Genomic DNA, 13,914 nt, shown 5'->3' with positions numbered 1-13,914 from the left:
GGACAGGACTATATTGGCCTATTAACAACTGGAGACTGGATCAGAAATTTAGAGCAAAAATAAACCACTATAAAAATCACTTTGGTGGGATTCTTGGGGGTGTCCTGTGCAGGGCCAGGAGTCAGGACTTGGTGATTCCCTCACAACCCAGGATATTCTACGATTCAATGACATCCAGGTTTAAAGGTTAAAAACCCTTAAGCACAATGTTTATTTTCACCAAAGATAAATTAATGCGCATAATGCAGTCACATACAGACCGATAATTCACAGAAGACTGATTTGGTATTAGTCTATAGTTAGTTACATATATAATTATATATAGTTATAAGATAGATATATACATACACATATCTACCATATATATATATATATATATATATATATATATATATGATATAAATCTATAATTTGGTATGGAATTGGGTACAAAATCCCGACTATAAACATAAAAACCCCTCAGGAATTAATCAGCCGCCAGGCGGGCTGCAGCCCTGACCCAAAATCAGCACAGCCCTTGAAGGGCAGGGCCGGCACCCTGTCGCGGGGCTCGGAGGTGCCGCAGCGGGCCCGGTGCCACCCGGTGTCAGCCGGTACCGCCTCACACGCGGCCCGCCGGGTGACGCCAGCTCCGCGCAGCGCCGCGCAGGGCGGCGGGGACGGACGCGGCGGGCGCGGGCAGGCCGGCATGCTGAGGTAACGGTGGCGGCGGCGCGGCAGGGCCCCGCTGGCGGCGGAGGGGCGGCGGTAGCGGGGCAGGGGCGGCGGGGGCGGCGCCGTGAGGCAGCAGCGGGGCTATGGCCCGGAGCCTTCCCCGGGCGCGGGGGGCGCCATCATGGCCGCCGGGGGGCGGCTGCACCCGCGCGGACACGTGGGGCAGGGCCGGCCGCGCGCTCGGCCCGCCGCCGCTCTGGCCAATCGCAGCGCAGGTTGCCACATAGCGACCAACCGCAGGCCGCCTCCTGCCCTAGGCCCCGCCCCCAGCTGGAGGCCGCGCGCACCGCTCCTCGCCCTCAAGGGGAAGGAGACGCGTCAAGCCACGCCCACTACTGCCGCGCCGGTCAGGGAACCCCGCCCCCTGCGGCGGTACAGCCAATGGAAAGCGATTGGAGGCGTGTCCTCGGGGCGGAGAGGCTATAAAGGGTCGGCGCGGTAGGCGGGAAAGGGTAAGATGGCGGCGTAGAGGCGACTGGTGTGACCTGTACCCACTGTGCCGCGTCCTCGCAGGAGGCGGGCGGGTCCCCGCGCGGCAGCCGCGGGCGCTGCGTGGCGGAGCGACGACGAGGGGGAGAAACAGGGCGCCGGTGCTGCAGCCGCCGCCATGCCCAACATCAAGATCTTCAGCGGTAGCTCGCACCAGGACTTGTCCCAGAAGATCGCCGACCGCTTGGGCCTGGAGCTGGGCAAGGTGGTCACCAAGAAGTTCAGCAACCAGGAGACATGGTGAGGCGGGGCGGGGCGCGGCCGCACTACAGCTCCCGGCAGGCCTCGCGACGCTGCGGCGCTGGGTACCGCGCGGCCTGCGCGCGGAGGATGATGGGGGTTGTAGTTTGAGGGCCGTGCGGTCGGGCCCGGCTGCAGAACTGAGCTCGGAGACCTCTCCAGAGCGCTCCCGCCGGGCCCCTGCTGCCCCGGAGCCCTCGGGTGCATCGTGCACGTCCCCCGGGCACAGGCGGGTCTCGGTGCGGGACGAGGCCGGGCCGCGGTGCGCCCCGGGAGCCATGTGCGGCCCGGGCCGTGCCTCCAGCGGCCCCCGCCTCACGGCGCGGGCCCCACGCGGGCTCCCCCCCGCCGCCTTTGGGGCTTCCAGCGCCCCTTTTGGGGCTTCATCAGCAGCCGAGGCCGCGCGGGGCTCCTGAGCTTGCAGGGTTTGTATGACCTGGCCGCTGTGGCCACTGTTGGAGCGGTGCAATTCGCCACCCGGACCTTGCCCTCTCCACCCCGAAGCCGCGACCTGATGGGACGGCGCAACTCGGAGTTACACCTACACTGACCAGGCTTTTTCATGCTTAAATGTAAACTCTGATGACTTGAGGCTTGATAATTTTGTGTTTAGCATGTAGCTGGTACCTTTAAACTTCGCTGAGGAGCTTCAGAGTCTTAGAAAGTATCGCTAGAATTCTTAAGGAGAGAGAGGAGGCTCACACCTCCGTGCATCCCACGGTGCATTTGCAGTCACGCAGTCTGCTTCCCTTCAGCTTTGAAACCTCATGTTCCCCTTGTTTTATGTAGCTATGCTTTAAAAATCTTGCTGCCATCCTACGTAAAGCTAAAAAGGAGGTTTAAACTTGTTCAGAGCTCCTTAAGCTTGCTTTAGAGAATACACTAACCATGTATACACCAAAGAGTATAATATAAAGAACTTGATTGCTCCAACCCACTCCTTCTGGAAACAGATTTCTTTTTCCCCAAAAAAATCCAGGATGTACATGTGACGTACAGTATTATGTTTCTCTTGCCGTGGATATCGATTGTGAAACCTCAGAGGTAGTACAGAGAGTTGTAGAGGAGTTATAAAAAGTTCTGTTTGATTTACAGCCCTTGTACTGTTCTCATTGTTCTTTATTAATTGCTCTTACCCATCTAGCTGGCTGGCCAGCAGGTTCCCATGTCAGCAGGTAATGTGACTTGAAGACTTGAAATACATCTTATTTACCCAATAAACTGACAGCAGGTGCTTTCCCAAAAGAGTAAGACTGTTTCAACAGAATAATTAGTAGACTTTTTTTGTACCATAAATATCTTAAATCACCCTAATATTGAAGATGACACTTTGATGCTAACTGCTGATAATCAGACAGTTCCCCAGCAGAGTTCTCATTGACAGAAGCTCTCCATGGGAGATGGATGCATCCTGTAAATCAGGGGGGCAGTAAAGATGACAGCAGCTTGCTGATGGATATTGAGCAGTAAGATATAAATAGATAACAGTCATCAAAAAAAGTTTGAGGAAGAGATCAGAAAGGTCAGGGAAGAAAATATTAGAATTAGAGCTCTACCCTGAGGGGCTCTATAGCTGAAGTGGTTTCTTTCCCACTGTTTCTGGTGCAGGTGTCTCCATACATGCACTGGAGCTGGCATTTTGCTGCTGGCAAACAGGACCTTTGGCTTGTGTTCAGGCCCTTCATCAGCAGGGATTAGTGTGCACTGCATCCAGGAGAAAATTAACCCCAGAAGCCTTTCCAGAGTGAAAGGCTGGAGTGCTCCTCTGCTGGAGCCCCAGAATGGCTGTTATGAGTCTCAATCTGATAATTGGCTGCAGTGTTGCTTTGGTAGCAGTTTGACCCCACTCTGGCTGGTGGCTGGCCACGCTCCTTGCTCCTTTGTGTACTGCTGCTTTTAGAGGTGGCTGTGCTTGTGATTCCAGGGGAACAAGGCCTGCTCTGGGGTGTTTACATGCTCAGCTTGTGTTGAGATCAAGAGTACAGGCTGAGTGCTTTTAGCCTTACTGGCTAGACCATTAAATCTGATGAGAGAGCGCTGTAAAATAGCCACTGAGCAAATAAACAGCAGTGTTCCTGTTCAACAGCCTTGATTATATGGCACTGTCACCCACAGAACCTTGGGGATGCAGGGCCTTGGTTGCTCTGCAGGCACAGGTAATGGCTGTGCTTTAATTTGTGTTTGGCTCCAACTTTCTTCTGATGTTTCCAGCGTGGAAATAGGTGAGAGTGTTCGTGGGGAGGATGTCTACATTGTGCAGAGTGGCTGTGGGGAAATCAATGACAATCTGATGGAGCTCCTCATCATGATAAATGCCTGCAAGATTGCCTCAGCCAGCAGAGTCACAGCTGTCATCCCCTGCTTCCCTTACGCCCGGCAGGACAAAAAGGACAAGGTAAGGGATGTGGTAAAGGTTTCTGTAAGGAAGTTAAAGACACAGCTGGAAAGTCCTGACTGCTGGAGAGGATTTAAATGAAGTTTTGTCACCTCCTCTGAATATCCAACCTCTGTTCAGTTTCTTAAACTTTGAGACATTAGACTGCAAAATGATCTTTTCATAAAGATCTAGTTCTTCTTGAAAATATACTAAAGTCTACTCGCTAGCTGATGAGAAGATGCAATGTTAATGAGTGCTCCTTTTAGTAACTGCTTGTGAATCACTGCCTGGAAGCAGAAGGCTGACATCTTGATGAAGGAGTTGAACTTGTCTTATACTGTCTTTTTTTTTTTTCTCCTGTACCAGAGTCGAGCTCCAATCTCTGCCAAGTTGGTTGCAAACATGCTGTCTGTGGCAGGTGCAGATCACATCATCACCATGGACCTGCATGCATCTCAGATTCAGGTAGGAGCAAAAATCAGGAAGGGACTTAACCAGTTCCAGTCTGAGCCTCTTGGCTGCTTTGCAAGCTTTCCAGTCATCTGCTTTTTGGAGATACTGCAGTGATCAAGACTTGGGAATTTGGGGCTGGATGGCGAGGTGGGTAACAGGTTAACCTGTAAATGAAAGTACAGTTGTTCTTCATCAGACTGAGTCTTGTGTAAATGAGCTAGTAAATGATCACTACAGCTTTGTGGCCACACACTGACACTGTTTGTTCTTCACTAGACCTTGGAGGAATGGGAGATGGAGAGAGTGTCTTTAAATTCTGAGCAGTATTTCTGATACTTAGTGTGTTGTCTTGGAGAGGTGAGCAGTTAGTTCTGCCCTCAGGTGTCCTGGCACAGCTGCATTTGTGGGTTTGGTTGACCAGGACAGTGATCTGATAGCCTGCCTCTGGCAAAGATGGGCAATCCCATTTGTATCCATTTCTGGCAAAGATGGGCAATCCCATTTGTATCCATTCAGTGCCACCCTCCCACACAGGCTGGCCTTGGTTCTCTCCCAGGCTGGTAGTGAATTGAAAATCATTCATAGGCTTTGTTGGCTTATGAACAAAATATCTCACAGAGCAACTAAAGTCTTGATTTGGGCTGTGTAAGAAAGCTGGCAGGAGTATTTGCCAGGGAGAGGAGAGGAGATGCTGCAAGCTCAGGTTGATTTTGTTTTTCTCTCTCTTGAGCAAGTGCTCAAGACCAAGAAACCAACTCAGTGCCACTGAGAGGGGTGTGGCAGAGGGAAGAATGTCTGTTGTATTGCTGCATAGGGTAAGGTAGCTACTGCCTGCTGAAGTAAGTGGGCTGGCTGTTGTTTTAACACTTGGAAGTGCAGTCATTCACACTTCAGTATGATTTTCCCAGAAATACTGTCTCAGATGAAAAAAAAATCTGTAGGGGCACAGCTGAGAAGGCTCTCAGAAAGAGCATGAAATAACTGAGCCCAAGGGGGTCCCTCTTCCTATGGGGCTTGGAATTGGTGTGACTGAAAGGGCTGACCTTGCCCCAGCAGCAGTGATGGGATTTAATGGGATAATTTGTGCACATGTGCTTCCAGCATCTGGCTGGTTTCAGCCTGGTTCCTGTAGCTGCTGTGTTGCTGAGCCCAGAAGGAATGATAGTGAGAAGGGTCTGTTACCCTGTACCTTGAAGCATTCCTCAGGAGCAGCTGCCCCTCGCTCTCCTGCCTGTTTACTCCAGGGATAAATTCTGGTATTTTGTGACCTATGAGATTTGGAGAAGTCTGCAGGGTCACTGTAAAGTTATGGAACCAGCTGCATTACTTTAAAGACAGATGTTCCTCAAGCCTGTTTTGTAGATGTGAACAGTTTGGGTAATGAGCTTTAAAGACTGACTGTAAACAGGCAGCCAGCTGCTCTGGAAATGAGTGCATTTGCTGCAGGCTTTCTGCAGCCCCCAGGACAGAACTAGTTTCATTTTGTGGAGGTGTTAAATATAAAGTGTTATTTATGCTGCTGAGCTATTTCTGGCTCTGAAGACTTCTTACATTACTATTCTGTGTATCCCAAAGACTACTGCCCTTACATCAAGGGAAGTAAAAAGGAAAGCTGAAGGCTGTGGAAAGGTGATGATTGCATGCCTGATGATATAGAAAGCTTCCTACAACTGTTTCTGGAATGGGGCTTTCAGCTACATCTGTTCCTGTTGTCTTCCTTGCAGGGTTTTTTTGACATCCCTGTTGATAATTTATATGCTGAGCCTGCTGTACTGAAATGGATCAAAGAGAATATTCCAGAGTGGAAGAACTGCACCATTGTTTCACCAGATGCTGGTGGAGCCAAGAGGTGAGCTGTCAGACAGGTAGCTTGAGATGCTGCTTCTGTGTCTACTTCAATTCCTAAGAATCCTTGAGACTCTATTTTTAAAACATGTTCCTTCTTTCAGTCTGCCTTCTCTCAGGCAGTCTGGGACAGCTGGTGAACAGTGGTCAGATAACTCTTCCTAGGGAATGTTTAGAAGGTTTCTTGGGCTACATGGAGCAATTAATAGCTTCTAGAATCACAGCTGCATAGGTAGGAATTGCACAACAGCTACCTCCCTTGGAGTAAACCAATTTGTACAAGGGTGTTTATGCCAACTGAAGGAGGAAATAGTGTAGCTTACACCCCTATGCCAAGGCAAGCTTACTGCTGATGATTAATGATACATTTTTATCCAGGCTGCTTTCTTTGCAGAATTAAACTTAGTCTCTTGAGGTATTTTCTTACTTTATTACCCTGGATTTGAATATCTAGCTGTGATTTAGGCCTGCTGCCTCTCTTCATCTTCCCTGAGAACGAGGAAGATAGATGGTTCCTTTCCAAAAAGCAGCAGCATATGCTATAGCACATTTCTATTTTGATAGCCTTACAATCTCCCATCTCCCTGCAGACAAACATGCCAGTTTGTGGGCAGCCCAGAATGTTCTCAGAGGCTTTTTAGGAGAAATAGGCTGTTCCTTGATGCTTCTGTCTGAGGGCTACATGTGAACAGTAGAGGGACACAGATGTATTCTTTAATCCAGGGCTGTCACACCAAAATGTTAGTGGGTGCTGATGTGATTCACATGCCTCAGAATGTTTGAAGTGACATGTTACAGGCAGCCAAGAGACACAGTGGAGGTCACTGGATGTCTTCTGTAGCTCTGCTGTGGTCCATGGATTGGGCAAGACCTCCTGTACATTCAGCTATTTCTGTAGCTTGTTGCATAACACAGTATATGAAGTGCCAAACCAGCCAGATATAATCTGACTCTTGAAAAAATCTGCTCAAAAGCCTCTTATACTGAAATGTGTCGATCTTGGCTGGTACAGTATTTTATGGAGATAAGCAAAGCCAAATACTTCAGTTTGGTTTAACAGTCTTGTGTAGGACCACCAGGATGTTAAGTCTGATCTAGTGGGGCTAAGAGTCTACTTACCTCAAGTGAAGAGTTTCTTGGGAGCATGTGTGTTTTACTCCTTCCGCTCTTAATGCTTTTAGCCTCTTTACTGTTTGTCAGTATCAATATATAAAGTTAAGATCCCTCTAGTAAGGTTGTTCTGCAGTCACTTTAATGGGAATAAATGTTAGGTGGTGTATTTGAATCTCCTGGATGTGTAATCCTGCCACAATCTGTGCCAGTGCTTGTGTGCATGATGATTGAGTGCTTACAGGAGTGACAGTAAAGCCCTGTCATAGCACAACTTAAGCCTTTCCCGTGTAGTGTTACAATGATGACAACTTTCCAAGTGTTTGGATTGCTTCAAGTTTGCTGACCTTGCTGATTAAGATTTGTTTTCAGCTTAAATGCAAATTAGTTTACAGTGGTCATGATGAAAGATGAGATCTGTTTGCAGTGACTGAGAGAGATTAGATCAGAGGTTGCAGTTTAGCTGCTCGAAGGGAAACGAAGGTGGCAGAGTGCCTTCTATTAATTGCTTGGGAACAGTAGCAGATGTGGTGACAGCTCCTCTTAGTGCAGTGTGTTTGATATTGAGAGAGCTTTGCCCGAAGCTGCTGTGTGAGTAAAGTGTTGTTTGGGAACTGTTCTCTCCTCAGAGTGACCTCCATTGCAGATCGCTTGAACGTGGACTTTGCCCTCATCCACAAGGAGCGCAAGAAGGCCAACGAGGTCGATCGCATGGTGCTGGTGGGGGACGTCAAGGACAGAGTGGCCATCCTGGTGGATGACATGGCAGACACGTGTGGCACCATCTGCCACGCTGCAGACAAGTGAGTGGGGCTGGCTGCTGCCCTCCTAACCCAGGAACCTGCTCTTGGGGAGCACCGTGTAATGGGTTAAGCAGATTATTTGTATGACAAGTTTCACAAGGCTCGTGCAGTTTCTTGATTATTCATGTCATACAAATTAAGGAAAAAAACCCAGTAAAAGTTCTTGCAGTCGGCTCATGCAGTTTCTTTATTATTGCTGTCATATAAAATAAGGAAAAAGACCCAGTAAAAGTTCTTGCAGTGGGAATAGTAGAAGACCATAATGTCTTTTTTTTCCCCTGCATTGAAAATGGACCATCACTGACCAGGCCAGGTAGAACTAAGTGTTGTCTGGTCCATCAGCTGGTTTTGTATTAGAAATAAGCTCTTCAGACTTTGATATCATTCATGCCTTTTACTCTAGAAGCAGTAACATATTAACTGTAAAATACAGTATTAAAAATCAGCACAGTATTTCATACTGTATTAAATAAAGTATTAAAGTATTAGCACAGTATTAAATATCTGCTACCTTGTGTAAGCAAAAATTACAGAAGGTCATTTGTATGATCTGTTCCAACTATTCCAGAGCTAAGAACAAAGGGGTTTTTTCCAGTGTGTGCTTTGCCTGTAGTGGATTTCATGGTACTTGTAAAACTGTTTTGTTTTTTTTTCCCAAGTCAGTAGAGTCGGGGAATCAAAGGTAACCTGTTCCCTAGGCACATGGTGCTGTCTCCAGTCATGCTTACCATGTGCCCTGCTCTTATGTCAGTTTAATACTTGCTGAGAATTACTCATCCTTGTCCTTTACTCCCCCTTGCAGGCTTGTGTCAGCTGGAGCCACCAAAGTTTATGCCATCTTAACTCATGGGATCTTTTCTGGGCCAGCAATTTCCCGCATTAACAATGCCTGTTTTGAGGCAGTTGTAGTCACAAACACAATACCCCAGGAGGACAAGATGAAGCAGTGCCCTAAAATCCAGGTGAGCATCTATTTTCTGTCACTCCTGGAGGGTGGTAGCCTTGTCTGGTCACCTGTTGGGGGTGAAAATCCCACAGTACTGTGTAGTGCTGACAGTGGTTCTGTTGGTACTGCCATCAGTGTTGCCTAGTTCTCTTGACCCTGTTGCTGTGGGGTAACAGACATGTTACACTGATATAAAGCAGCTTCTGTTGCAGCTCATTTCAAACAGTTCATAAAGGATCTTTTTTTTACAGGGCTTGTTTTACCTAGATCAGGTGTCTGATTTAATGGGGCCACGATGTAGGCAAGTAGTTGGATGTGTGCCCTTTGGAGGAGTGATGTGCTGATGTGCAGTGCTGAAACAGAGGTAGACAGGAGCTTCTGATGTTGGTGCTGACAGCTTTGTTGTGTATCTGTCACTTTATGCTCAGCCTTTGCCATCCATGTGAAAACTAAAAGCTGATAATGAGCCCCAGAATCTGCTGTTCTTCCAGTTCTCAATCCACTCATCCAGTGTACACTTCTTGGGTTTTGCCTGTGAGGATTTCATGACAGACAGTGTCAGCAGCCTTGCTGAAGTTGACAATATCCACTGTTCTCCCCTCACCCATCCAGGTAGTTGCTTCCTCATAGGTGATCAGGTTGGTGAAGCATGATTTGCCTTGGTGAATCCATGCTGACTATTCCTGATCATGTTCTTGTCACCCATGTGCACAGAGATGGCCTCCAGAATGAAGTGCTCTGTCACCTGCCCAGGGATTGATGTGAGGCTGACTGGCCAGTAGTTCTGGGTTATATTTGCTTTCTTCCAGTCCTCAGGCATCTCTGCTGATCTGCAGGACCTTTCAGAGCTGATCATGAGTGCCTGGCTGTGATGTCTCCCAGATCTCTCAGTACTCATGAATGTATCCCATCAGGGCCCATGGACTTGTGGATATCAAATCTGCCCCAGTGTCCTCTAACCCACTCCTCCCTAAGGAAGAGTCTTCCTTCCAGCATTCCCTTACCCAGGTCTCCTGCAGACTGATGCAAAGAAGGTGCTCACTAACTGCTCTCTGTGCATCCTCTGTCACCAGGGTACCCCTTCCCTTTAGGAACAGGCCCACATTATTCTGAGGTTTTTCCAAATACATCAATAACAAAAGGAAAACATTCTTCTTGTCTCTGATGCCCTTTACCAGATTTAATTCCAGATGGCCTTTGGCTTCACAGCACCAACATCTGGGACACAAGCATTTGGAGAACTTCTGGCACTACTCACACTCAGCCAGTGCTGTGGTGTGGGTGTAGAGGTTTCCCCACTGCTGGGCTGCTGGTGAGAGGGCAGCTGAACTGGTTGAAGCTCCAGTCATTTTTAAGCTGCTTTTGGAAATATGTTATAAGCTGATTGCAAGCTGCTGTTGGGTTGCAATTCTTTCAGCACTAACTTCTGAATGATACTCCTGCAGTCTCTAAAACATTTTCTGGTGCTTCACCTTGTTTTCAGGCTCCACACAGCAGCTGGTGTAGGCAAAATGTTAAACTGGCAGCCTCTGTGTAAGTAGCTGTAGCCAAAGATGCAGTGGAGCAGTATCCCAGGCTCTCCTCTAATACTTCACATTTACACACTGGTGTCTGATGTTGAGGAGCACAGAGCTAAAGAATTTGTCACAAGTCTCAGGCTTTACTCTGCAGCTTGTTCATTTTTTCTTCCCTTCAGAAACAAACTATCTAGAAGATGAAAAATATTAAATACAATTTTCACTTGGTTTCCTTAATGCACCATGAATATAGTGATTTTTACTAGACTACATATATTGAAATGCTTTAGCTGTGGGGATTCAGAGCTGGGATTTGGCTGAGACTCAGTTTTCCCTCCTGCTACCTTTCTGACCCCACCAGATGGAGCCAGCACAGCACCCAGGAGCTGAGCTGCAGCACAGCAGCTTCATCTCTCAGACTGCTGGCAGCAGTGGTAAAACCTCTTGGCTCAAGGGAAGTGATTTCATCTTGATTTAGACTGCCCTAGCTTCTCTGCACAAAGTGAATAAGTGAGTTCTGTGGTAAACAGATTGAACCTAGGGAGTCTGAGCAAAGCAAGGCAACAGTAGAATGTAACTGACAGACCAAGTAGAATATTTGCAGTGCTATTTGTGGGGTATCTTCAGGCTTAGATGTAATTAAATCCTAATCCTATGTAGAAGTAATTTCTCTGCATCTGGCATGTTAAAATGTGGGTGATGAGTTTATTCTTTAGGTTGTCCCTGACTTCCCAGCAGTTCTTTCAGGCTCGATGCCTTTTCTCAATGGCACTGATGCATCTTTCTTCCCTTCCAGGTGATTGACATCTCCATGATCCTTGCAGAGGCCATCAGGAGGACTCATAATGGGGAATCTGTTTCCTACCTATTCAGCCATGTCCCTTTATAACAACAGATGTCAGCTGCTGCTTGTATGGCTTTTTTTTTTAAAACCAAAAGTTGTTCAGCTTGTTGTAAAGTTCAGTAGAAGACTCTGCTTGTTCCAGTGCAGTTCTCCACATCTCCTGCTTAAGTCAGGCTTACTGGCTCTGTTCCCAACACTGGGAGGCTGGAGGGGAAAGCTCATGTTTATAACAGCCAACTCCACCAGCACCCCCGTGCATGGAGCTGGTCAGTAGCACTGACTCAATTCTGCAGGTCTGTGGAGAGCAGGACTGACACATGGCTAATTGCCACAATTATTTTGAGGGGGGGAGGGAGAGGGTTTGTCCGTGGGCAGGGTTAGATGATCTGGCATGTGCATCCTAAATTGTTTGGGAAGTAGAGCTCCCTAGGACATGTTGATCTGGATCTACAGCAAGAGCCCAAGAGACTGCTGGCTGTCTTACCACTCTGTACCTGACAGAGCCCTTGGAGAGTGGTGGGGAAGGCTTGTGTCTTGGCCAAGCTTGACCCTTGTGAAGCCCTGGGAGACACCATGGGAGTTGTTCTGCTACAGCTTCCTCCCATAAAAGGAGATCAGTGTAGCTTGCAAACTTGAATTCTTCTTAATTGTTGATGAAATTAAATGCCCTTTAGTGCACTACACAGCAAAGTGAGGGTGAGAGCAGAGTCTGTGCAGTGCTGTACTAGCTTAGTGGGGAAGGTGCATCCTGGACAAGTGTTCTTTTCCAAAAGCTCTGACATAGAGAACTTGTGGTGGTTGTGTGCTTTGGTTTCTAGTGCAGGCTAAAGCCAGCTTCTCAATTTCACAGCTTCCTGTTAGCCTTGCTAGCTAACTAGAGCTCTGCTGTCATGTGCTGCAGCTGCACCTTGACCTGCTGTGCAACCCCCAACACTTTTTTTACCAGTACAGTAGTAACAGAGCCTCTGTCCAACAGCAGCAAGGTTGTTGCATCTAGCAAGTGCCTGCTCAGATGCTGGGGTGACCTGAAACACAACAGCTTTGTGTCCAGCTGGCTCAGCCTCTCACTCAATGCCTGTTACAATCCTGCTATCCTGGAAGTTACTGAGACATTGTCCTGCTCACTGTCTGCCTTTCCTTGAAAGCCTTGCTTCTTGCAAAATACCCTAAGCCAAGGAGCAGTGCAGGTTGCAGGACAACAGAACCTGAAGAAGCCCTTGGAGTAGGTCTGATGCTTCCCAGGAGTGTTCATGGCAATGGGTTGAAGAGGCTGGTGATACATAATACTGGGAGAACTACAGATTTAACACCAACCTGACAGGCCACAAAGTGCCTGAAAGAAAAATACCAAAACTAGAGCTGGCTGAGGCTCTTGGATGTAATAAGTATCATCTGAAACTTGAATACTTTGAAAATGTACCAGACAATCGTAAGGTAAACTGCTAAGTCTCTCTTGAACTCTTACGGTTTATAGACCAAACTGTTTTATTCTGGTTTTCTTTTGTTTTGGTTTTTTTGTTTGTTTTTTTTAATAAGCACTCCTTTTTTATTTGTTTTTGAGCTGGAGGAAGGGAAAAAGGGAAAAGAAGGAACTTGAAAATTCTTTCTACAGTAACCAGCATGGCTTTGAGAGGCTGGGGGCTGGGGTATAAGTGGAACTAACTGAAAGATGTGGTTAAAATCTAGGGAAGTACTTCTTTAGTTGTGCCTTTTACTGAAGACTTCTCTCCCTTCCTAAACTCCTGTCCTGTGGCAACATTAACACTTCTATTAGTGTAGAGCTTTTCTTTTTGTATAAGAATTGGTGTTTGTCTGGAAACTGTGCATCTCTTGCTTCTTTGCTTTGCATCCTGCACTGAGCTCTCCTGAGAGTCTGTGATCCCACCTGTATGGGAGCCCCTGCTGCCATCCTGCTGCTGCTCTGAGAGCCAAAGGCCAGGACATCAGAGCAGTGCTGGGAGGATTTTCAGCAGCATTTGTGTTTAAAGTTAAGACCTGATGAAGGAATTAAACTTTTATTTAAAAACCACGGCCTCTGCTTGTAAATACTTCCAAAAATCTTAAGTGACATGAATCTTCTGAATTGGGTCATTTCAAGGGTAGATCATGAAGTACTTTTATTTAGAAGGGACCTTGGAAGGTCATCTGGTTTAACCCTTGTGCATGTGGGCATCTGTGAGGTTCAGCTTGGCTCTGCTCATATTGCATGGAAGGAAAAGCATAAGACCAAGCACTGAGTAATTCCTTTTGTCAATGTTTGATGTCCTGGACTTAATTGTTAGAGGTGGTAGTGCAGCTTCTCTAGTACTGTTCAATTATGTATCTGAGCAGATTCGTACACATAATGTTCAGGTAGGAGAAGCCTGAATATTTTAACAAGTACAAATGAAGAATTTGTAAGTGTCTCGCACAAAGCTGATGATCAGAGACAGTAGGATTATGTCCTGAGGAGCACTTGTTCTGACTAAATCCTGACCCTTTCTCATTGTGTGTTGCAGATGGGAAAGTATGAAGTCAAAAGGATGAGGTGGCAGGTCTGGAGAAAGGCCTTGGCATTACAAATAGACCTGCAGGCC

At 47.3% G+C, this 13,914-nt stretch overlaps 1 protein-coding gene across 2 annotated transcripts; it reads left to right on the top strand.

Annotated features, from left to right (window-relative positions):
- Nucleotides 1-546: 546 nt before the first annotated feature.
- Nucleotides 547-13,367, top strand: PRPS1 (phosphoribosyl pyrophosphate synthetase 1). Of its 2 annotated transcripts, XM_071442691.1 has the most exons (9): nt 547-696; nt 1,228-1,443; nt 3,655-3,838; nt 4,187-4,285; nt 5,998-6,122; nt 7,858-8,031; nt 8,834-8,993; nt 9,229-9,278; nt 11,291-11,466. In XM_071442691.1, the coding sequence occupies exons 1-9, from the start codon at nt 689-691 to the stop codon at nt 11,292-11,294; spliced, it is 1,020 nt and encodes a 339-aa protein (XP_071298792.1). In that variant the 5' UTR covers nt 547-688; the 3' UTR covers nt 11,295-11,466. The 2 variants fall into 2 exon arrangements, with proteins under 2 accessions (XP_071298792.1, XP_071298790.1); XM_071442689.1 differs by lacking the exon at nt 9,229-9,278 and having other exon boundaries at nt 11,291-13,367.
- The last annotated feature ends 547 nt before the right edge of the window (nt 13,368-13,914 follow it).

This window comes from Agelaius tricolor, unplaced genomic scaffold (genome assembly GCF_023055355.1).
Source record: "Agelaius tricolor isolate 1412-34295 unplaced genomic scaffold, bAgeTri1.0.p SCAF_17, whole genome shotgun sequence".
NCBI lineage: Eukaryota > Metazoa > Chordata > Aves > Passeriformes > Icteridae > Agelaius > Agelaius tricolor.
The sequence above is the reverse complement of the archived record's forward strand: the minus strand, read 5'-3'. Positions and strand labels throughout refer to the sequence as shown.